General features: G+C 41.6%; 1 protein-coding gene and 1 long non-coding RNA gene across 18 annotated transcripts in view; one reads left to right on the top strand and one right to left on the bottom strand.

The window, feature by feature from the left end:
- The window catches only part of MYOT (myotilin), a 45,681-nt gene that overhangs the window by 13,087 nt on the left and 8,229 nt on the right, over positions 1 to 24,365 (bottom strand). For 6 of the 15 annotated variants that reach the window (XM_035105526.2, XM_035105521.2, XM_035105520.2 and 3 more), the window contains 7 exons: positions 22,226 to 22,298; positions 21,987 to 22,116; positions 18,783 to 18,845; positions 18,201 to 18,342; positions 16,052 to 16,075; positions 14,998 to 15,117; positions 13,389 to 13,650 (listed from right to left, as the gene is read on the bottom strand). In XM_035105526.2, coding sequence (XP_034961417.1) covers positions 13,389 to 13,650; positions 14,998 to 15,117; positions 16,052 to 16,075; positions 18,201 to 18,342; positions 18,783 to 18,845; positions 21,987 to 22,116; positions 22,226 to 22,233 — 749 coding nt within the window. In that variant the 5' untranslated portion in view covers positions 22,234 to 22,298. Of the gene's footprint in view, positions 1 to 2,259; positions 4,807 to 5,582; positions 6,365 to 13,388; positions 13,651 to 14,997; positions 15,118 to 16,051; positions 16,076 to 18,200; positions 18,343 to 18,782; positions 18,846 to 21,986; positions 22,117 to 22,225; positions 22,299 to 24,365 lie in introns of those variants that run through there. The other 9 variants (XM_035105531.2, XM_035105527.2, XM_060271659.1 and 6 more) reach the window with 6 other exon arrangements.
- Positions 6,412 to 18,203, top strand: LOC118080383 (uncharacterized). 3 transcript variants are annotated; one of them, XR_004691965.2, is made up of 4 exons: positions 6,412 to 6,685; positions 13,784 to 13,919; positions 14,868 to 15,013; positions 16,474 to 18,203. It is a non-coding gene; the product is annotated as an uncharacterized LOC118080383 (long non-coding RNA). The 3 variants fall into 3 exon arrangements; XR_004691964.2 differs by lacking the exon at positions 6,412 to 6,685 and having other exon boundaries at positions 13,643 to 13,919; positions 16,474 to 16,590; positions 17,167 to 18,203; XR_004691963.2 differs by lacking the exon at positions 6,412 to 6,685 and having other exon boundaries at positions 13,643 to 13,919.

A 24,365-nucleotide genomic window follows, 5' to 3' on the forward strand; every position in this document is an offset into this window, starting at 1 on the left:
CATGTGGTGTCTACTTCCTCAAACAACCACGTGCCTAACACACATGTTCCTGCTCACGTGTGTGATCCAAACAAGCGGCACTTTAGACCCAGTTCTAAATTAATCACAGTAACATGCTACATGAAAGTAAGATGTGAATAAGGCTTTTGCAGTTTACTGTGTGGCAAAGGCACCTGCCACACGTTTGACCCCATATTATAATTAATGTTTGGAAGAAGGCACAAGCTATCGGTCTGATCCTTATTTTCTGGGCATTCTCCAAGCTACTTAATACTAATAGGTACATATACTGTATGTTGCCTCAATAGGTACATACATTGAGAACTGCCAGTAGCTTACTTGTCTCATTTCATTTTCTGCAACCTAGGATTATTTTTATAGAAAAGAGAGCTAAGTCATATGCCAGCAAGACATCGGATATGGCCAAAATTGAACTTTTGATTTATTTTTAAGACTGAGACACAAGGAATCTGCCTCTGAACAGATAATTGGAAGAGTATCTTTTTTATTTTATGAAGGAAGACTCAGGATTAGCTCTCAATTAATCTGTGATGCCTGCATATATATTTTTTTTGCATTTTTAGTTCAGATCTTCTTGGGAATTCACTCCTAATAATTTCACAGCAGGATTCACCAACACCAGGAATCCCAATTCTACTATATTTGCATGCTACTTCCCCAAACAGTCCACCACTGGGTCTTTTGTTTGTCGTCTCACACTCAACTCCTGTACACATTTACTTGCAATTCCATCATACTGATTGCAATAGAAGTTGATTCCAGGTATGCATATTTAGGGTTGCAGTCCTAGTCTTGGAGGATTATTCACCTCTGAGGACTTAAATAATGGCAAAATGTTTAGCAATTTTACAATGAAAAGCATTAAAGGAATGCAAAGTATTTTATAATGTATCATGTATTATGCTGGCTAACGCAGGAACGTGTAACCCTTACAGACAAATTCTCTAAATAGAATGGCAACTGGCATTGCTGTTCCCAAACGTCTTGCCTTTGTAGCACCTGCATTTCAGTCCTATTATGATTAGGAAACACTCCTGCCATTGGTGCTCCTTTGTGCCCTTCAGATATTATGCAGAATAGGAATGCCACAGCTTTACACAGCACAGAAAGAAAGGGTTGTTTGGAGAGACAAGGAAGGTGGAACATTGCGTTCTGTCTGGGCACTACCAAGAGTTGTCCTTTATTCTGGGAACAAAACACTTATCCTAATTGGTATGAAGCTTGTTTTTCAAGAAAGCTGACTGTCAATAAAACATTTCAAAGAATTTAAGGGTAGCAGGGGAAGAATTTTCATTCTTCAATTTCCCACAATATATTTATTCCATTATATATTTGTCTGATCTAAATATACATTATCAAAACCATAATATACTGGAGAGCAGCAGGAGATATTTCCACTGAGGATAGATTGTACCCAGGGAATAATTCCACTTGTTTCGTGTAAATTGCTTGGCTTGATAATTCCTACTGTACGAGGAATTACCACTAGGGCTGAAATCCAAGACTTCCTCAGTGGGGAGTAAGCCCCACTAAACACAGTGAAAGACTAACTTTGGTTATGAGTTAACAGTACAGTCCTAAGCATGTTTTACCCAGAAGTAAATCATGAGTTCAACTGGACTTGGGTCCACTTAGGATTGTAGCAAATTTGCTTGGTGGGGGTAGCCCTACTAAAGTCAATCAACATCTAAATCACTCAAGCAGTCCCCCCACCTATTTTCACAAAAAGACAGAGCCACAATTCATGTTTAAAACCTGGAAAAATGTAAGGGATACGTATCTGGCTTAAGATAAAACCATTTATTTATCCTCTCTTTAAAAAGGATCCCTTAACAGACATGGCTTTTATCATACGCCAACCAGGAGGCCAGGGTGGGGAGACTGAGGTGAAGAGCACCAATATAATCATGCATTTGGGGCCTGGTTTAAGTATCCAACTAAAAAACTGAATGGGACATTCTGCAACTACTTTTACTTTTCAACCATGTCCTGCCTTCTCTTAGGCTAAGCTTTGGAAAGTCTCATGCCTCATACCTCCCATCCCTTGGCATTTAGAAAAGCAAAAGCAGACTTTGCAAAATGAAGGGCACTTCTCAAGGTTGCCATTCCTGGCTTCCCCTCCTGTCTCCAGAGTCAACACTGAAGCTGAGTACAGTACATGGGAGCACAGGATGAAACAGGCCAAGGGTTTTCAAGAGCCATACAAACACATACTTCAAAGGGAAAGAACATACTTACTTTGACTCCACTGAGGAAGGACCTTGGCTATTATAATCAAAGTGGGAGGGCAACACGGAGCAAAGGAATGCCGCAGGGGACTGGTTATGCATGGATGAAATCCTCTGCCCAGATGAGGAGCTAGCAGGAGACTGTGCAGATGCAGGTGTTACGGGAAATGAAGCACTATATGAAGGTGAGGAGAGTGAGATTGGCGAGCTCAGCGATGAGGAGGAAGAAAACTTCTTCTCATTAGGATTACAAGGCTGGATTAGAATGGAAGACTGTTTGGTTTGCCTGCTTGGAAGCGTAGTAGAGGTTTCTGGTCCTGGAGGCTGTGGTTTCCCTTGATATGTATTTTGAGACTGGATAAAATGTTTTGGACGCTCATAGTTAAACATGCTTGGTTGATACATAGAGGTCACGGATGGGAGGTTACTGACACTCATGGGGAAGATTTCACAATTGTCCTGTGTTTTAGAAGGTGAAAAAAGGGCTTTGGGTTGGTGGCTGGAAAGAATAAGCTGATAAATTTTGTGGCCTTTCTCGGCTAGGTTCCTGGGCGGAACAGAATCCCTGCCTCAGCAGTGTGTGGCTGTCTTGATGATGGCAATTCCTTTAGGAAAACAATACAAATAAAAAATAAATGGCATGCCACAATGACTAGCAAAAAGTCATGTAGACTTATCAGACTGGAAGGTTCCAATGGTTGCCCAACCCTGACAAAACATAATGTCTTATACCTAAAGTATCCTGGAGGTCTATCCTCTCCCCCCCCCCCCCGCCTAATTCTTTATTAAAAGTTTTCCGCTTTACATGCTTTTGAAAGTTCAGCTCTCCAAAATACAATAGTGAATACACTTGCTTAAATATACAGTATTATTACATATTAATTTGCATGTTGATTACAAACATCCTAAAACCTCTCGCCCACTGAAATCAATGGAACTCAATGAGTTACGTACTTTTGTTGGATTACCCCTATAGATACCACTAAGAGATACTAGCCCATTAAATAAATGATCACAGTGCTCAGCATACAATCTAGCGGTCAACTACTGGAGACCACAAAAACAAAGCAAAACTTTACTTCCGTAAATGACATATAATTATAGAATGTTAACACTAATTGTCCATGGAGGTTTCACAACCTTGTGTGAAAGTAAAAGGAATGTACAATGAACAAGCACCAATCTTGCCTTCATTATAAGGGATGCTTCTAGCTGCTGTGTATCAGAAGAAAGCGTAAGCAGATCAGAAAAAAAAAATTCCCCAAAGCCGAGAACACTAAAAGTATATGAGCTGCTCTAATGCATCTCACTTAAATTGACTCGAATTCGTTTTAAAAAGTTACAGAATATACTAGTATATTAGGGTTAACATAACATGGCTCCTCACTAACATACTGTTAGTCTTCTCAAAAAACAAGATTTCTTTATGCTGTAATTTTACAACTATAGATACAAGTTCTAACCAGAAAATGTGTGTTGATGTCCCACTGAAATTAATTGGATGAATAAGCTTGCCTTTTTCTGTCTTGTGCTCACCCTACAGAAATTTATATACACAACTAAATAAATTTAGCCACCCAGAGTGGCTGGGGAAACCCAGCCAGATGGGCGGGGTATAATTTATTATTATTATTATTATTATTATTATTATTATTATTATCATTTTAAGCTAAGTAGTCATTCCAAGTAGTTCCTTGGAAGCTAGTGGCTCATCTGGGAACATTAAAAGTTTAGACCTCACTTTCAGGTTTAGAGTTGCAGTTTCATCAACAATTTATAGAGAACTACCAAAATCAGTGAGCAGCAAATATGCAGAAACAACTTTAATTATATAAAATTTATAAATTAGAATTACTTAATTAACCCCAACCTTTTGCAACTCACAAAAGATAAACCTCATACAGGATATTATGTTAACCCAATTCATTTTCTGTCCGAACTAGCAGTCATAGCCACTCTCAGGCACATGCTCATATGGACGTTACAAGAAGCATGCATTTACAGATTTAGTTAGCAACAATTCCTATTAACATGACTCTTCATATGCAAAATGTAAGCTATAGATAAAGAGGAAGTTTTTTTAAAAAAAAATTGAGCAAAAATTCAGGAAGTTGCTTATGGGGAATCAACAATTAATGTGTTACTGGGGAAATCCACCTGTACAGCAAACCCGATAGGTGCTTCCAGACAGGGATTTGTATTGAGTTGTTGGGAAATTTTTTAGAAAACTTAATTAGATATATAGATATATTTTAAACCCAGACAGGATAAATCCTGATGAGGTTGGGGGAAGAATACAGGCTGCCATTCTTATACAGTACCAACAATGTTGTGTGGAAACCGCAAAAATGCATACATCAAAAGCACCCATCCCACAAGCACCTGTCTGCAAGTTCCCCAAATCTCATGCATGCCACTGTTTTTTTAAAGTGAAAATACCTCTAGGAGGAAGGTTGAATAGGAGTAGGGGGGGGAGAGCTGCTTAACCCTTTCTCCATCAGCTATTTTTCCAAATCAAAAACTACCAGCACAACAGCTGCTTCCCCCTGCAGAGTCCCAGATCAGCTGTTTTGCTATACTATACTATACTATACTATATATATATATATATATATATATATATGTGTGTGTGTGTGTGTGTGTGTGTGTGTGTGTGTGTGTGTGTGTAAATACAGTACGTTGTCTTCCCTTCACAGGAGAACCTAAAGGAGGTTCCATGAGGTCATACATTCCCCAGTAAGATTATTAAGGGAGGGAGGGGTGCACTGTATAAAGCCTTTTCCTTTCAATATTTAAAAGAAGATGCAACCCTAAGTAAATAATTATGAAAAAGAAAGCAACAAGTCTTCTACTTCTTCCTCTTTGCACATTTCAAGAATGCAAGACAAAATCACCTTCAAGTCGGTATAGCAAAGAAGGCTGAACACTTTAATATTACACCACCACCCTAAAACACCGACCCTTCCTCTCCACCCCCGCTATAAAGCTTGGAAGGTGTCTTCCAGACCCCAAAACAAACCGAGCCGGTAAGATCCTAATATAATTGACTTTGCTATTTACACATATCCTGCTGAGCACAAATACAAAACGTTCCCTTTCCAACTCATCTTAAAAGAGAAGTTTCCACTGCACCTCGCATCCATTACTAACAGCGAGATCCTAAACGAGTTTTTACTCAAAACTCTCGCTGGGCTCTGTGGGTCTTAACTCTCTACAAGATGCACTTTTCGCAGACTAACGCAATACTGTACTTGCTTCCTAAGCACTCGGGAGCCTCTAAAGCGGCACTTACTGCTCCAGCGGTTTAAAAGCAAAGCGGGAGGGGAGTCTTACCTGTTGTCAAAAGATGGTATCACCTGAGGCGTTTTTAACCAGTGCTGGTGGAGGAAACCAGCCATTCACTAACACAGACTACAATCATAGTAGCTCTCTGCTTAGTATTAATAAGGCCAGTGACTTTTATCTGCTGCCAAATAATGACATCCGATGTGCCCGCTTGTCCACCTACCCAGGCTAAGATGTCAAAATAAAAGTCCCTTGCCCTACCACGGTCATCTCTCGTTAGTTAGGACACAGGCTGCCGAGCGATTCTGTTAGGCAGGCCGATATATCGTGCATATTACCCCAAGGGATTCAATCAGGCTTACTCCAGACTCAGAGTAGGCGTGCAAAAGGCCGCCTACCACCTTAAAACCATTGCACTAGTCTTTTGAGACTCTTGGTCGGGGACGCCTGTCATGGGCGTAGCCAAGATTTATTGGGGAGGGAGGCCTTGCGTTGGGGGGGGGGCAGAACCAAATTATCTACAATGCAATTGGTCAGTTAGTTTAGTTAGTTATTTATTTTATGTATTTACTTGATGGGGGCAGCTGCCCCCTCCCTGCCCATGGCGCCTGCGCGGGCAACGATACTGGGAGGGGAGAAAGAAAAGCAATGAAAAGTTAGCAAGCCTAACTTTTGACATGTCCGTATGTAGCACGTGGATTTGGGGGAGGACAGAATAAAATTAAGTTTGGTGAAAAAGGCTCCCTTAAAACAGAAAGAAAAAAGAACACATTTGCAAGAGAAGTGCTCCCAACTGCTAAAACAACTTTTCATTCATCGATTAAGGTTGCAGTACCGGCCATCTCACTGAAGCCCCCCCCCCCCCACCCCCGGGAAAAAGACGCCCACCGATCTTCACTGGGACTACAATTCAAAGCAAATTGCAGCTCACAGCCTACCGAGCCCGGAATAGCATCGAACTAATCCCACCGCCCCAAGGGCATCCTCGGGAGCGTTACCATTCCTGCGCACCCGGATGCTCTGCGGTTGCCAACTGCGCCTAAATTTTGCACATGATCCTCTGGCTCCAACTTCAGCGGGCCTCTTCCAAGAGAACAGCGGTGCTGAACCGGGTGAACTTTCCGAACCAAAGCCCGGCTCTGGAGGAAAAGGTAAAATTATGATCTAACTGGGCATTTCGTTTGCAAAGCGGTTGGCTCAGGCAGCTAAGAGAAGGGACGAACTGAAGCCGCTCCACTTGTTTGTGGAAGGATAGGCGCGAAGGTGAAGAAGTGAAGGAGAGTTTAACGAGGCAGAATAAACTAGTGCACTGGATTATATAGTTGAGCAGCCGCTTCGAAATAAAACACACCCATTCCAGCCGTCGAGGGGACTTTGATTCTGAAACGGAGCCTCGGGGAGATTGTGTCGCACCCGATCAGATTTCCAACCTAGCCCTGCAGGCGCTCCTTTTGTTCAAGCACCCCTCTGACCTTCCTCTCTCGCAGGGAGTCTCGGCAGACGGTTCCAACCGACTAGGTGTCTGGATACTTAGCTTATGGTGGAGAGACGTCGAAAAATGAAAACGGTCACAGGCTTGTGATTGTTTTTCTTCTTCTCTGGGCATCTAGTCTCGGATTTCCTTCACAATACACCGGCGGGGATGCTTCTTGCCTCCCTCCTTGGAGAAGTTCCAGCCTGGGTTTCAGTTTAGAGATTTGCACGAGATCTTGAACTCCTTTACTGTAAAGGAGTTCGGCTGCAGCGTTATAATCCAGCCTTGCACAGAATGTCCCCGATTTGACATTTTCAGAATGCCCCTGTTAAAGGCAGGCCCTTGCAGAGCCAGGCAGAGGCCAGGGCCAGGTAGATAATGTGCCCCCCTTTTTTTTCTGGAGATCACTAAAGTCTTATAAATAAGTAAGTACTTATGCTGACCGTGGCTTAGAAGGCATTCCAAGTCTTGCATTGTTTATTAATTTAATAAAATGTTTATAGCCCATCTTTTTTGGGTGTGTGTGGCCAAAGCAGCCTGCAAACAACTTGATTTAAAATCTATACAACTGGTAAAAACAAAATAAATGCCAGCAAAAAGCCATAGAAGCCATTGTGATTGTTCAGCCTAGTTCAAATAACCCCAAAGGCTTTTCTGAATAATTTAAGTTTGCTCTCCTCATTGGCATTGAGGTGGGTGTGCAGACCTCTTTAGGAAGAGCATCCCACTAATATGATGCTGGAGTGACAAAAGCCCAGCTGTGCAACCACAAATCATAAGGAACAAAGATTGTATGGAAACTGGCAGCCTTTACAATATAGTGCCTGGCTTCTGAGAAACCCGTTGGCCTTCCAGTTGCAGCATGGCCAATGGTAAGGATTGGTGGGAGTTGGGTGTCCAATGTCATCGGAGGACCACAGGTTCCCCAGCCTTGTTTTAGGGTGCACTAAACTGGGTTTAGGGACGCGGGTGGTGCTGTGGTCTAAACCACAGAGCCTAGGGCTTACCGATCAGAAGGTTGGCGGTTCGAATCCCCGTGATGGGGTGAGCTCCCGTTGCTTGGTCCATGCTCCTGCCAACCTAGCAGTTCGAAAGCACATAAAAGTGCAAGTAGATAAATAGGTACCGCTTCAGCAGGAAGGTAAACGCTGTTTCCGTGTGCTGCTCTGGTTCGCCAGAAGCGGCTTAGTCATGCTGGCCACATGAACCGGAAGCTGTACGCTGGCTCCCTCGGCCAGTAAAGCGAGATGACCGCTGCAACCCCAGAGTCGTCCACAACTGGACCTAACGGTCAGGGGTCCCTTTACCTTTAAACTGGGTCCAAATGCAACCCTGTCATTTCCATTATCCAATACATTCTCCACTGTAGCACAGCATGTTCACTTCCTGTCCCAAAGTTCCATCTTGGGCTGCATACCTAAGCATGCTTACATGAAACTAAAGCCAACTGAAAAATCACTGGGCTTTGCTTCTGAATAAACATGTTAGGTTTAGACCATTTAATCTGCAGTTTCACATTGCATGCTTTGAGCTGCAGAAGAATAACAACTTCTGAGCTACAACTGGAGGAGGTGAGAAGTTCCATCCAGGAACAAACAGGAATGAGAAATTGTCTGTAACTGAGGTCAGCCAAAAAGCTAAAGGTTTATTTCCCCAATTTCCACTACAAATAACAGTTCCAATGTTACACCCTAAATTGAATTTGCAGTTCAAAAGAATATGTTAATGAAGTATTGCTTTGATCTATATTGGTAGCGGAGAGAAAAGTTTAAATGTGCAAACCAAAAGTACCTACTTCCTTTTTGGATTGTTTATCTTTTCCAGAGAAAACTATTAAGGTTCTGATTAGAAATGTAAAATTAAGCTCACATACCAGTACTTTAGACACTCATTCTATCAAGCAAGCATTAATTGGGTACCGATTAGCATAAAATTCCTCCTAAAGAAAATAGTGATTATGAAAAGGAAACTGGCTATGTGACTGAAACTATGCCTTTTTAGTCAAAAGTCAGAATTAGCAGGCATAGAAGGAAACTGCAGGATAACTATCAGCTTCATAAAGCCTGCGTGCTCTAATGTGTAAAGAAATAAAGATTACTACAGAGATACAAGTCTCCAGTATCTACCTCTTCTAAAAACAACCTTGTAAAAAATCATGCTGAACTTGCCATTACGATGTTGAAACTAGAAAATAAAGCCTGGCCCAAAACATCTTTATGCCAGAGACAGAAAACAACCACTGCCTCAAGAGAGATCAGGTATCACATTCTACAACTCTGGATTTCTGAAATTCTAAAGAGTCCCATAGTTCCTTAAAGGCTTTATTACAACATTAGCTATGACACACAATAAATCTGTTAAGGAGCCAGAAGATCCTACACATGTCTACTCAGAAGTCAGTCATATTAAGTTCAATGGGACTTTCTCCCAGGTAAGTATATAGGACTGGAGACTTAATCATTTATTTCCCTTGGAATTCCCCTTATTCAATCATTTCCCTTGGAATTAGGCTTGTGAAGAATTTCAATAACATCCCATGTATGGATTAATGCATAATGTATTTTGCTAGTCCAAAGCACACAAATTTACAGGCTTAAATGTTTCATAACATTATACTAGACCTAGATATACCTTCTTCTTTATGATCTGGACAATTTATGGCTGCCTACCAACCTTACTATATGCTTGTGAAACATGGACCACTTATAAACGCCATCTCCAACTCCTTGAAAGGTTCCATCAACAGTGTCTCCGAAAATTTTTACACATCACTTGGGAAGACAAATGAACTAATACCAGTGTACTGGAAGAAGCAAAGATCACCAGTGTTGAAGCAATGATTCTTCTGAAGGGAGAGATTCGTTATTGACTGTCTCTGTCCCTGCCTGGGCGCAACTTAAAAGAACCATTAGTAAGCTAATAAGGCTACACTTCAACATCAGCTTCGTTGGACTAGTCCTGTTGTGCGGATGCCTGATTATAGTCTTCCAAAGCAACTACTCTATTCCGAACTTAAAAATGGAAAGTGTAATGCTGGTGGTTAACAAAAGAGGTTTAAAGACTGCCTCAAGGCAAAAAAAATTAAAAAATGTATAAACAGCAACAATTGGGCAACACTGGCCTGCGGGTGCTCCAACTGGAGAACAGCCTTTACCAAAGGTATCAAGGACTTTGAAGACACTCGAACTCAGGATGCAAGGGAGAAACATGCTAAGAGGAAGGCACGCTTGGCAAATCTACTCTGTGATCAACCAACTCAACCAATGTCCCCAGTGTGGAAGGATGTGTGGCATGGGCGTAGGCAGGGGGGGCAGCTGCCCCCCAAAAGCAAAAAATCAATGTATTTTACAGACCATCACCAGCACTTTTCCCCTTCAAAAACTGAAGTGGAAAGGGCTTTGCTTTAGCGAGAGCAGCTCGGTCTCCGCTTGCTGGGGGGTGGGCAGGAACACAGCTGTAACAAAAACACATCAAATAAATAAAGCAAAGTGGCTACCGGTAGTTAAGCAGTTAAGACAATGGAGCAGATATCCCCCTTCAAGCAAGATTTGATAGCTCACCACTTCACCCTATTGTTCTTCAGGGGGAGTTGTTAATGAGCATTCAGGGATCGCATTAGGAGTTCTATTGATGATTTAATGAGGGTGCAGAGGATTCAATTTGACTAAGGTGGCTCTGCAAGGCTAAAAGGAAGTGAATAAGAAAAAGGGGGGCTGTAGCTTTGATAGACACAGTGATGTTTATAAAAAGCAGTGGTGTTCTAGTCTGCCCCTCCTCCTGCATCTGTATACTGTAAATCAGGGGTGGCCACCTCCCAAGAGACTCTGATCTACTCACAGAGTTAAAAACTGGGAGTGATCTACCCCCTTTTGGGGGGTTCGGATCAAAGCTGTGGAGTTTTTTTAAGGAAGGGAAGCCCTGTTTTGGGGGGTTTGGGTCAAACTCGTTGAGCTTCTTTTAGGAGGGAGGGAGGCCCATTTTTGTTTAGGGCTTCTGGTCATAGTTCAGCTTTTTTTAGGGAGGAGGAAAATTTTGGGTGAGCGTTTTTTAGGGGTGCCAGTGATCTAGCAGTGATCTACCACAGACATCCAGTGATCTACTGGTAGATCACAATCTATCTGTTGGACGTGCCTGCTGTAAATCAAGCAGAGAGAAGCTGCTTACAAGACTCCTGTACAGGCGTACAGAGTTCCAGCATCACAGCGTCACCCAGAGGCACCCACAAATGTGAGTTATCCCTCTCTCTATTTCTTTCTTCCTTCCCTCCCTCTTCCATCTTTGATAAAATACTGGGGGGGGGCAGATAAGCCCCACATAGAAAGCCCATCAACATGGGGGGGATGACTCTTTCAAATACGGTATTTACCAGCAATTGCGGGGGGGAGGCACCTAGGCCTCTAGGAGTTGGCTGCTATGCCTAGGAGTAGGACAATTCAAGAAAGCAGAATGATGCATTTGCTATGGTAATATATCAATAGAATCATAGAATTGTAGTCGGAAGGAACCACAAGGGTCATCTAGTCCAACCTCCTGCAATGCAGGATTTTTTTCCTAAGGTGAGGCTTGAACCCACGACATGGTTGAAATATTATGCTGATATGCAACAATGCCTCGGAGCCGTTGTGACTGCGGCCGTGCCTTGCCTTGCCTTCACCCACCCTGCCACCCCCTCTCGCCTGTCCAACCCTCCCGTCCTCTCTAGCCAAGCAGGGTAGCCGCCGACGCTGCCAGCCCCAGAAGCACAAGGTGGCCGCTGCCACCTCCACCACGATGTCGTCGGGCCCGCTGGCCCTATAGCCCCGCCCACATTCCTACTTCGTGGCCCCTCCCCTCCCGTGCCTTGGCCCCGCCCCTGAATGACCATGGCTTGCCCCCCCTTCCTAGTTTTGATCCTGGGTACGCCCCTGATGTGTGGATCCAGAATTGGCCTCCACAGTCACTTACGGACTCATTTTTAAAATCGTGTTTATGGAAGACAATCTTACTCAGCTATGAGTGATCACAGAAGAAGAAGAAGAAGAAGAAGAAGAAGAAGAAGAAGAAGAAGAAGAAGAAGAAGAAGAAGAAGAAGAAGAAGAAGAAGAAGAAGAAGAAGAAGAAGGTGGAATTCAAGGTGATGGTGTATACCCACAAAGTTCTAAGTATCTTAGGATTTAAACAACTGAATAATGCCTCTCTCTGCATCAGCTTGCCCATTATCTTAGTTCTGGAGTGGAGGCCCTTCTCATTGTTCTACCAATCAGCTGAAGTGCATTATGTGGTGACATGGGATAGGGCGTTCTTTGTGGTGGCACCCTGACCACAGAATATCCTCTTCCTAGAGTCATGACTGACATTGAGATTTTGGTGCCAGGTGAAAACTTATGTTTGCCAGGTTTTTTTTGGATATTATTAGGAATTATGTTGCTATTGCAAGTGAACAGTTGTGGTTCTTTGGACAAGTGAAGAGCCCAGGTTGCGGTTCCGTATTTTATACTGCTTTTATAAGTTTCATTGAATTAAGTCTTATCATAGTGCTGTCTTCCTGTTTTATTGTATTGTAAGCCACCATGAGATGATACGATGTTAGACAGAAAAACCAAATTGGTTTTAAGAACCAAATCAAAATTTGGTGTCACTAAAATAAAAATAAACTGATATTTTTTTAATTTATAATTTAGAGATAGCCATGCTATTGAAATTAATTTTATAGAGGTGTAAATCATTGCACTAGGAACTCTTGACTCATTTGTAGTGGTGCATTAAGAACAGGTAATTGTTTTTAAAATGTTGATTACCAAATTTAAAAATAAAATATTCAACTCAAATGAACTACTCATTGCTTTTTATCACAGGAAACTGACATTCTTGAGGCAAACATTATCTCAATGAAGTGTTAGTTCTCAAGTGAACTTGACATGGGTTCAGGTATTTATTTTAGTTTTATGCATAGACAATAATTTTCTATGGTTTTTCTTTTTCTTTCCTTTTGCTACAGTGCTGATCTTTTAACCTCAGAGAGCAAAAATTAGTTTTAATTTGAGTCATATTTTGGAAAATCTGTGGCCAGATGAAAATGTTTGCAGCTGTGCTTACCATTATTGTGCTGTACCCTACCACTGAATTAAAGGGTCTGTACTTGACAGCCTGCCTGACTTTTGTGGCAAATTCATCAAAATTAAAATGTCTATGAGCATATAAAGCTAGCTGGCTTTGCAATTGCATGGCTAGATGAAAAGGTAAATTTGTCTGCAGGCAAACCAGAAACTGTGCTTCCAAAATCCATTCATATCCTATAGATCTGGGGTAATTTTTGGGGGGGTATTGTTTGCAGTGTTTTATGATGAAAGCAGTTCCTACAGTTGAGTAGAAGAGTCATTAGAATCTTTGCTTTGACTTACCTATGATATGAGTTATCTGAAGTTTCTTCATAAATGTCACTAAAATCCTTGCTCTCATCACCATAGTTTCGCCACCAGGAACCTTCAGGTTCCTCTGGACTTGATGAGCCAGAAGACTTTTGTAGTGTAACACTGGAAGGTTTGTTGTCTACATCACTTCCCATTCCTACGCATTGGCTGTTTGGTGTAGAGAGAACATTCATTGTGGCTGGCGTAGCTGACAGTGAGGGAGCCACTTCAAATCCTTCAATCTCCTCTGTTCCTGAAAAGCACAATTTAGATATAAAACCAAAAGCACTGACCCACACCATTGTATTTTTGTCTAGTTTGGGGGTGGGAAAGCGATTTCTAAAGAGCCATATTGTAACTCTCTCTCTAATCTCTTTACTCATCAGGGAAATTCCACCGTATCTTCTTGATGAAAAGGATTTGCATATTTTGAGTGAAACTAAAACAACTAAAACTATTTATAAACTGACAGTTCTTATCTGAAAAGAGAGAAACTAAGGATGGAAATCCTTGTGGAATCAGGTACAGAATCCAGAACCAATACGGTAATAAGAGCAGGCTTTTAAAGAAATAAAAAGAGAGAACGTTAGGGACTATAAAGAAACACAAAAGCGTTTTGTATTGTCTTTGAATTGCACCAAACAAATCTCCATTTATATGCCTTGATTTAGATTTAGTTAATTAAAGCAAAGTATACATATTATTCTTTGGAAAGCTCAGAACAACTTGCATGGAAGTCCAAGGCTATCAGTACTGAGCAATGCAAGGCTTGATTATCTCCGTTAATTCCCTAGGCCAGGGGTCAGCAAACTTTTTCAGCACAGGGCCGGACCACTGTCCCTCAGACCTTGTGGGGGACCTGACTATATTTTTTTTGGGGGGGGGAGAACAAATTCCTATACCCCACATGTAACCCAGTGATGCATTTTAAATAAAAGCACACATTCTACTCATGTAAAAACACACTGATTCCCAGACAATCCATGGGGCAGATTTAGAAGGCGATAGGGCCGGATCCAGTCCCCGGGCCTTAGTTTCCCTACCCATGCTCTAGGCCAGGGGTCAGCAAGGTTTACCTTGCCTGGGCCGGTTCACTCCAGTGGAGATCCCTCCATGGGCCGGATCACACACGCATGCCCGCAATTTCTGGCGTCTGCGCAGGCGCGATTTCCAGCGCCGCAGAAGCGAGTCCCTGCGCCGCGCTGTGCCGGTTTAGCGCAGTGCGGGGGACTCACCTAGTGGGCGGCTCAGTTCGGGGGCGGCTCGTGGGCCGGTTAAACAACCCCCGTGGGCCACTTGTGGCCCATGGGCCTTAGTTTGCCTACCCCTGCTCTAGGCACTCAGTTTTCAGAAAGTGTCTTTAGACCAGGCAAGTTGTGTGTCTAAAGCTTCACTAGATATATTTAAAACAATCATTTTTAGCTTTCAATTTGTGTATATATAGTCTGATCATTTTGCTCTGCTGCACAGCTGGCAACAAGCTATTCCAGGCTTAAACAAGGCTGTTTTGCACGAGTGGGAAATAGAAGTCATCCTTCCAGAGAAGAAACAGCATCCTACCCTCCCACCAAAACTGAGAGGGCGAAGAATCTGCAATTACCTTGGGAAACAAAAAGGTATGCACTGGAGGCTACTGCGCCGAACTTGTTTTCAGCAATGCATTTAAATATTCCACAATCTTCAGGAAATGCTTCTGTAATCACTAAGGTGCAAACTTCCTCTGGAAGGAGGTAATAGCTGAATGAGACACTTAAAAATGAATTTTTAAACATTGCCATATTACCATTTCTCTCATAATACCAGTAGGAATTGACCTAATTTTCCAAAGAACTGAGATTTTATTACTGGAAATTAAGCACTTCTTGGGTAAAAAGGCAGCACTATAGAAGTTCATGGTTTATTTTGGCAATTAAGGCATGGAGAATAAATGCACGGTTATTCTTAAAAATTTGAAGCAGACTCTGTTGTCACTCTGTTCACTATATTCAGTAAGACTACTTTCACAAAAAACAATTTTTAACAAGATTTTAAACAAATTCAATTATGACAAAATAAAATGAATAGGCAAAGTCTAATCAAACAGCAACTGCAGAGCCTTTAAAACAGCAAGAATACATGTGTTTAATATAAATGTAAGCCTGAGCAAATGTTAACCCCATTCAAGCTTTGAGAACTAAACTCAGGAGGCCACCATACAAATGCAGGCTGGTGAATGTAGAACGTGGTTTGCCTACATAAAAACAGCTGTGAAGGGATGACACCAATATGATATTCTGTGTACAAATACCACTGCAATTCAAGGTTTACTTACATGGGAGTAAACTAATTCAAGTCATTAAATTAAATTAAATTATGTGCACTTCGTTGCTTGCTGTTGTGTCACTTTTACACAGAAGGCTGCAGAATTTCTTACTGATGATACAGCATACAGCTTGCTGAGCAATATCTCTCAGATGCAGCAAGAAATATCTGCACACCGAGGCAGATTCTGTGCATGTTGTAACTGATGCAGGGACACTTCTGTATTGCTGCGCTCAGCTAAGCCTCATTGTACTGACTGGATGCACATTCTCATCTGGGGTCACTAGTTGTTGGATGTGCCTGGTTTTCAGCAACTACCGGTAGTTCCCGCCTAGTCCTTTAGAATTACTTACCAGGGGTCAGGGATGAACAAGCCTCTGAAACACACACAAAGAGAGACAGAGAGAGCGAACATCAGTATGGACAATGGCTTAGTTGTTATGCTCAGGACAAATTTCCTAGCAGTAAGAGCTGTTCAACAAGCTGAATACACAGGTTTCTAATGACTCTAGCAAATACTGTTGCAAGATACATAACCTAATAAATATACTACCGGTATAGTCCCACTGATGAAAAACACATCTGTCAGTGGAGCCTCATTTAATATGAGGGACATTCGAGATTAGGCTTTATTCTGGTACTGATGCAGTTTGAAATGCCATGCAGGCTTAGCATTTCATAATAGCCTTCTTATCAGTTTATAATCTGTGCTACTTGTCATCCAATACAGCCCACTTGTTCTCATTTTAATGATTGTCCCACTTCCTTTCTCCAGGGTTGCACAGTCCCACCTGTTTTTACCTCCAGTAGGTGGGCTGGAGGAGGGATGCATTGTTGGAAAAGAGCTGAAACAGAGAGCATGCTTGAAGTCTGGGAAAAGCACAGAGTACAGGTTAGAATGCTGCTCTTATTCAGTACTGACCTCCAGTGCCTCAGCATATACTGCATATAAAATATTTTCCTGTACCATTTAGGACAAAGCCACTTAAGTGAACACTTAAACAATAGTCAATACTATTAGGTTTTAACCTTAGGTTTCAATCAAATTATGCCAAGAGTGCAATCTGTACTGCTTTTCAATCAATGGAAAGACTATTGATCTTAATAGTTTAGTGAAGCCTACTGAAAATGAAGATCTGAAAGACACAAGCTGTGAACCTTATGATACAACTAAGCACTTATTTACTTGCCAGCAATATTAGTTTTCTGTCAACCCTAGGCTAGCATTAGGCCCCAAAACAACAGGAATACACAATAGTTTAATTGTTGTTTTACATATGTATCTGTGGTAGAAGGAGACATTTGCATTTAATTTTGCTTGAGCAATTTTCTTCATTCTGTCTTAATTAACTAGAAATCAAGAATGTGTGGGCACATTAATTCATTTGCAGCACAAAAATGTAGTTTCTCTCAGTCTGGAATTAGCCATGCTTGTCCTCCACATGCTTTTAATCTAGATTGATTTCAGATCTTGATGTCCAAAGAGGGTACATGATATGTGTTTGAAAACCTTCACCTTGAAGTGGTGATTGCGATCTTGCTATACGCAACCTACAGCGTTGGGCATCTGTGGACACACACACCTATTGTCAAGACTCAAGACCACCTACATCTATTTTGATCTTGTTTCAAATGGACACTCTTTGAGGTAATGCAGAATAAATCTGCAGTGAGCTTTTATTTTCAGAAATAAACTGGTTTCTCAAGAAGTGCTTTTCAAGGGCAAAAAAATCTAGATTGTGTGTGGACTATGTAGAAAAACCAAATGCTTAGTCTCCACTGATTCTAGAATAAAATGCCACATGTACACAGCCTGAGTCCATGGACCACACTTTTGAAAGATGCATTACCAAAAGGCCAATATTAAAGCTTTTTAGGGGCTAACTAGACATTATGCAGACATCTGGCTGCTGCCAGTCCACATGTCTCTTCCCAATAAACTCTCTTTAGCAAAAGAAAACACATGAAAAGGCATTGGCTCAGCAGGCCTCTATCCCTGTTCCCATTCATTGGCTGGTACTTGCAGAGAATGGGGAAATGCTGAACAGGACAGTCATGTATTTCTTTTACTAGACATTACCATGGACACCAACCGGAGAGATGCAGTTCAGCAGCAGTCACACAACCCCATAAACACCTGGTTATAATGCACATATGTATATTAATCTAATAGCGTATTTTCCTTGAAATGAGATCTGAGTAATCGTGTAGTATCAGACTGCATGTTTCATGGTAGAAGCTTGTAATATTTAACTGCACTTTGCTCAGCAAGTAGATATTTGTTAGGTTTGCCATGCTATTCAACTATTGGCTGCTTAAGTCTCATTGACTTCAACAGGATTTGCCGAACACTGTGCACAAACTTGAGACATTATTGCAGATTGCAGCTTGTTTAGATTTGTTAAATTCCATGGATTGAAACAATCTTTTTTCTTTTATAAATTGAAATTGGAAATTTGGGTAGTAGATACAGAAGTTTTTTTAAAAAATCAGGAAACCTACTTTTTCTCAATATTCGGAAGTCTGCAGAATCGATTATTTGATTGTGCTCTCTGTACCAGTGAACTTGAAGAGTGGGTGATGCCCGTATTCGACATTCAAACACCACTAGCTGGCCGTTAGTAGTGCTAATGTTTTGAAGACCCTGAAGGAGTTAAAAAGTACTGTAAATATGCATGACAAAAGACTTCCCCACACTTACTTTGTTTAGAGAGAAACGGGATCAACAGTTTGGAATTGGATTTTTATTTTCTTGTACACTGCTTAGAGTATTATTTAAAAGAATTTGTATACCACTTAATTGTAAATAAAACCTCTAGCAGTTGCGGATTTTCACTTTTTCAAATGTGGAGAGTATTTCAAAGAGATATCACTGAGCAAAAGGGAACACCTGGAGGTAGATTCCAAGGGGAAGCAGGTTAACATAAAAGCCCTGCAAAGGATGTCTAGCCCAGCATTCCACTCCCAGCAATCAAACCCTGGAAGGGAGATTTAGCAACCTGCCTCCTGTGAGCAGAAATGCCTTCCACTCCTGCCACAGCACCTTTGGCTTCAAGCTGCTGCTGTCTAGATTCTGCTACTTACCTTTATAAATACAGGGGCAGCTTCATACGTGGATCCAGTCTGGTTTTTTGATGGGTTTTGCATCTGTATGTTAAAAAAAATGAGATATATTGCTGCCACTGTATCTCATATCTAGAAGCTGCATATCGTTCACTTCTAACAAAAGGAAAAAATAACTTCTAAGAACTTTATCTGGAGTTTGTACACTAGGTTATCTATGATACAGTTCTCTTCTGATAATCCTGATTTATGCTCTCCATACCAAAAAATTAAAAATCCCTTATTAGAAAAAAGCAACAAGGAAGTTGTATGGAAGAAAATGAATGAGTTATGGTTTTAAGGCATCTCCACTTAAAGTTTTATAGATGTGTGTCCTAGATATGCCAATGTAATGCTATTGATTCCAACAAGTCACATGGCTCATCTGCTCGTCCCATCATAAGAGATCAGCAGCCTGGGATTCACACAGGGTCACGGTAATGGGGAGTTGTGGCGGCACACAACCCTGCATGGCATGGAGTTCTTCTGCCTCCCTACCTGTGCTGTTCCCAGGTTTAGGACTTGACCTAAGGTAAATCATGCAGTGCAGCCCCTGGGGATAGCAAAATCTCTTCCAAATGTCTTGCATTAGCCAGTTGTATAGAATGACCATTCTTCAAAGCTGTCATAACAATATTTATGGAATGTAGATAAATATTTGATGGGCATAGAACTAGAGTACTGAAATTTATGAACTCGACATGGCTTTGGGCAAGTCACACCTTTGCATTTGTAAAAGTGTAAGAAAAGGCCAACAATTTACACTTCCACTGAGGAAATGGATTCTGCTACAGTGCACTTTGTGAATTAAATATGCTATGCAAATAATATTTGTAAGTTCCTGCTTGATCTGTAGCAGACCTCTCTTCCATTTTTTTATGTTATAATCCCCCCAACCACCTATGCTATAATCCCCCCAACCACCTATGCTATAATCTTCAAGCCATCTAATGGGTGCTACTCTGGAGAAAATACTGTATTTTTCGCTGCATAAGATGCACTTTTCCCCTCCCAAAGAGGAAGGGGGAAAGCCCGTGCGTCCTATGGAGCGAAGGCCAGAGCCACGCGCAGCGGGAAACCTGCTCTCGGGCTCCTTCCTTCCTTCCTCTCTTCCCTCCCTCCCTCTCTCTCTTTCTCTCTCTCGCTCACCCCTTCCTTCCCTCCCTCTTTTCCTCCCACCTTCCTTCCCTCTCTCTTTCACCCCTCCCTCCCTCCCTTTCTTTCTTTCTTTCTTTCTTTCTTTCTTTCTTTCTTTCTTTCTTTCTTTCTTTCTTTCACCCCTTCCTTCCCTCCTCCCTTCCCTCTCTCTTCCTCCCTCCCCCTCTCTCTCCTTCCTTCCTTGTCTCTCTTTCTTCCCTTCCTTCCTTCCCTCCCTCTTCCAACTTGAATAAAATATTGGGGAGGCAGGTAAGCCCCACCTCACATACTGTATCAGCCTTTCTCAACCTGTGGGTCACCAGATGTTGTTGAACTACAACTCCCATCGCCCCTAGCTAGCAAGGCCAGAGCTCAGGGATAATGGGAGTTGAGGGATGATGGGAGTTGTAGTCCAACAACATCTGGGAACCCACAGGTTGAGAACCACTGCAACTGACCTCAAGACAAAGTGCATGCACACTAAGAATGACAATGCCCATCAACATTTGGGGGGGACTTCCTCAAATATTTAATGGGGGGCAAAGGCACCTAGGCCTCTAGGAGTTGGCTGCTATGCCTAGGACAATTCAAGAAAGCAATCATCTCCCCCCCCCCCCGTTTTCCTCCTCTAAAAACTAGGTGCGTCTTATGGAGTGAAAATACGGTAGTTCGAGTGTTGTAGACCTGGGGCCAGTTGACATGCTATTATTGCACTCATCTGGAGGCCACTTTGGATTGTAGCATTTTGTTAACAAGGTGAAACATAGGTATTTAATGGCTTAACACCTGCATCTTATATTTAAAAAAATGTTGCCACTGCAAACTATTTTTTGACCACTTGCAATCACTTATTGAAATCAACTAACTTACACTGTGAGCTACTGAACAGGAACAGTTAATTATGTGGTAACCATCATATTATGACTGTTAACATGTAAACCAGACCTAGTCCTTGGTACTTAAGATTCCACAGCTTCTAGATATGCCTCCTTGACTTGGTACCCTCCAAATGTTTTGGACTACAAGTACCATCAGCCCCAGCTAGTAAAACATCTGATGGATACCAGTTGGGGAAAGCTGCCTTTTTCTTTTGGAAAGTATTTCAGCTGCAATATAGAAATTTGGGATTCTGGAATAAGCAGGAACTCTTTGACAGATGAAGAACAGTCATCAGAATATTTTACATTTTTACAACTGATTTCTTGCTATCGACTATTCAAATAAGGAAGGAAACATTGGCAAATTATGCTGATTGCTGTAGATTTGGACATATAGATGCGCCTGTGTCAATAAATATATTTTGTATAGCTTCTTGCTAAAGGAATTTATTCAATGGGCATTAATGGCTAGAAGAACCTTCCATTGCTTTTGATGGCTGGTGGATACTAACTTGTGAACAACACAGACAGACATGGATGGGAGTTGGAGAGAACAAGCTTCAAACCGTAGGCATGCTATGTTTGTTTTTGTGAGACTCCATGCTCCTTTCAAGATTTCTGGTATCTGCGTGCTTGTCTGCATTCACAACTAGTACATTTGTAAAGAGATATTTATGTCTCTAAAACTTCTTTACAACAAAGCCAATTTCATAGGGGCTGCCTGAAACTGCCTACTAGTCAATAAAGTGCAAAACAATAGAAATAATTACTACCACCGATAATATATTTGCTTTTTTTACTTTAGCAGAATCTTATAAAAAGAAACCTATGTAATCTCTCCCCACACTTTCCCCCAATCAGTTGAAAGGCATTTAAATCCCTGGATGTTTCGAATTCTCCATCTCTATACTAAGTAGCTGCTTTGATCCAACTGTCCTTTCTTAAATGTCTTTGGAAGAATATGACAAATGGCTAAGCTCCAGGGTAGCCACATGACTGCTTCTAATCCTCTCATTGATAGATGCCTTAAAAAAAGAGAAAAGAAACCAGCCAGACATGTTTTAAATGGGGGGGGGGAGAAAGAAACCAATGCAGACAAACTGGAATTTCAACGCAGGATTCAACGTTTTGCCAAAATTAATGCAAAGGGAACTGGAAGTGTTTAACCTACTCTTTGAGGGTCAGTGGATAACGGCTGAATTAAAGTGGAATAACTGCGACATGCTTTGCTGCTGCTGCTAAACTCTCCACTGGCTGGTGATCCAATGGTCAGTGACAGGCTGGAAGTTTTCCGCTCGGTCCTAAGTGTATTGAGGGCAGGGGAGAAACAATAATAAGCACAGCTTACTGGGAGACAGACATACATTTTATTGGGTGATCATGCTCACAATGGAGAACCTCTTCACTTACTGTGACATTCCTCTGGGCCAGCCAGTATGCTGACACTCACAGAGAAGAGCTTGGTCAGGATTTCCTTGTAAACCTAGAGGAAACAACATCAATCAGGCTTGTATGATAAGCATAATTCACTTCATCTTCCCTTGCCCTGAGGGGAACCAATGAGCAAGTTTAACAGATTAGGACGGTGAAAACTGAATGTCGGTGGAAAGGACGGCACTATTCCAAATCTAGCAGTATCACCACTGGATGAAAACATAAGTGAAAAGACAATGCTGCAGCCCCTTCAACTTTTTGAAAGGTCCTCTTGAGATTAAGCTTTTTTAAAAAGCATATGTTATTCTTATAAGCGCAGGCAACCTCCAATAATTCTGGACCAAGACAGATATCTAGACTTAACCTAAAGTTACCAGACACCCCCGTTTCCCAGGGACAGTCCCTGGATTTACAAATCAGTCCCCTGACAAAATCCATCTATTTAGGAGGAAGTTGAAGAGTGTCCCCGGATTCACTGGAAAGAATAATGTAACCTTAACTTAACCACAGCTAGTGATATTTGTGGAGCTGGCAAGAAACATTTGGCCCCCATCCCTGCCATAGTGTCCTGCAGGAACAGGGAAAGCTGCCCCTGATTGTACTGCAAATCCTGCAGCGAACATGCATTGTAGGAAGACCCCCACGTTTAGGCTTGGCAGCTCTCAATCCAGTTCTCTGCCTGTAGTCACATCCACACTATACATTTAAAGCGCTCTTATACCACTTGAAACAGTCATAGCTTCCCTCAAAGAATCCCGATAACTATAGTTTGTTAAGTGCACTGGGTATTGCAGCTCTGTAAGGGGCTTTGTTGTTTTTTTAAATTTGATTTTAAATTAAGGTTACCATATTTTTTTCATCGAATCCGGGGACACTTTTCAGCTTCAATGGATTTTGTATGGGGACTGATTTTTAATTCGGGGACTGTCCCTGGGAAACGGGGACATCTGGTAACCTTATTTTAAATTGTATTGTTTTAACATGTTGCTGTTTGCTGCTGCGGGCTCCTTTGGGAGGAAGGGTGGGATACAAATATAATAAATAAATAAAGCAATAAGCAACTCAGCCCCCTTAAACTACAGTTCCCAGGAGTCTTTGTGGGGAAGCCACAACTGTTAAGTGTGCTTTAAATGTTTTGGTGTAGAAGTGACCTCACTCTCTCCTGCTCCGTGTAATCGTTAGCTCTTTAAATACAGTATTGGCGGGAGTTTGCACTATTCCCTGACTGCAGTGATGCCACTCTTGGCCATGAAAAGATTTGTCATTACAGATATCACTGGGTGGGCAGTGTTGTTGTTGTTGTTGTTAGTAGTAGTAGTATTATACCCAATTATTGTTATTATTATTATACCCAACCCACCTGCCTAGGTTGCCCCAGGAACTGGTAGACCAAAGCTTGAATACTCCACTCAGCCAAGAAGCTCACTGGGTGACATTGGGCCAGTCACTGCCTCTCAGTCTAACCTACCTCACAGGGTTGTTGTGGAGAGTAAATGAGGAGGGACAGAACTGTGTACACCACCTTGAGCTCTTTAGAGGAAAGGTGGGATATAAAAATAGCAAACAAATAACTAGGAGAAGGGGACGACAGAGGACGAGATGGTTGGACAGTGTTCTCGAAGCTACGAACATGAGTTTGACCAAACTGCGAGAGGTAGTGCAAGACAGGAGTGCCTGGCGTGCTATGGTCCATGGGGTCACGAAGAGTTGGACACGACTAAACGACTAAACAACAACATAGAAATTATAATTATTATAATCATTTATAAAAATAATAATACCTATACTACTAGGTATGGAACAGAAATAATAGGAACAGTCTCAGTATCTTTAAGAAAGTAAATAATTTCAAAAGTAGAAACTGCCCTAGCTGAGCAAAACTAAAGAAAGCAAGAAGTTAAAAGTAAAAACTGGAGATTAACAATAACAATATGAAGATAACCAAAATAATCAATAAAGAAATGCAAGAGAGCAAAGACAGGTTTAATAATAATAATAATAAAGAAACATGCTACATTATTACCATGTAATATGGGATATTACATGATAATGTTTAAATGGAAATATTTATAGCTCAATTTTCAAAGTCTACTTTGGGGCTACTTTTTCCTTAAGA

Source organism: Zootoca vivipara, chromosome 2 (assembly GCF_963506605.1).
Source record: "Zootoca vivipara chromosome 2, rZooViv1.1, whole genome shotgun sequence".
NCBI classification, from domain to species: domain Eukaryota; kingdom Metazoa; phylum Chordata; class Lepidosauria; order Squamata; family Lacertidae; genus Zootoca; species Zootoca vivipara.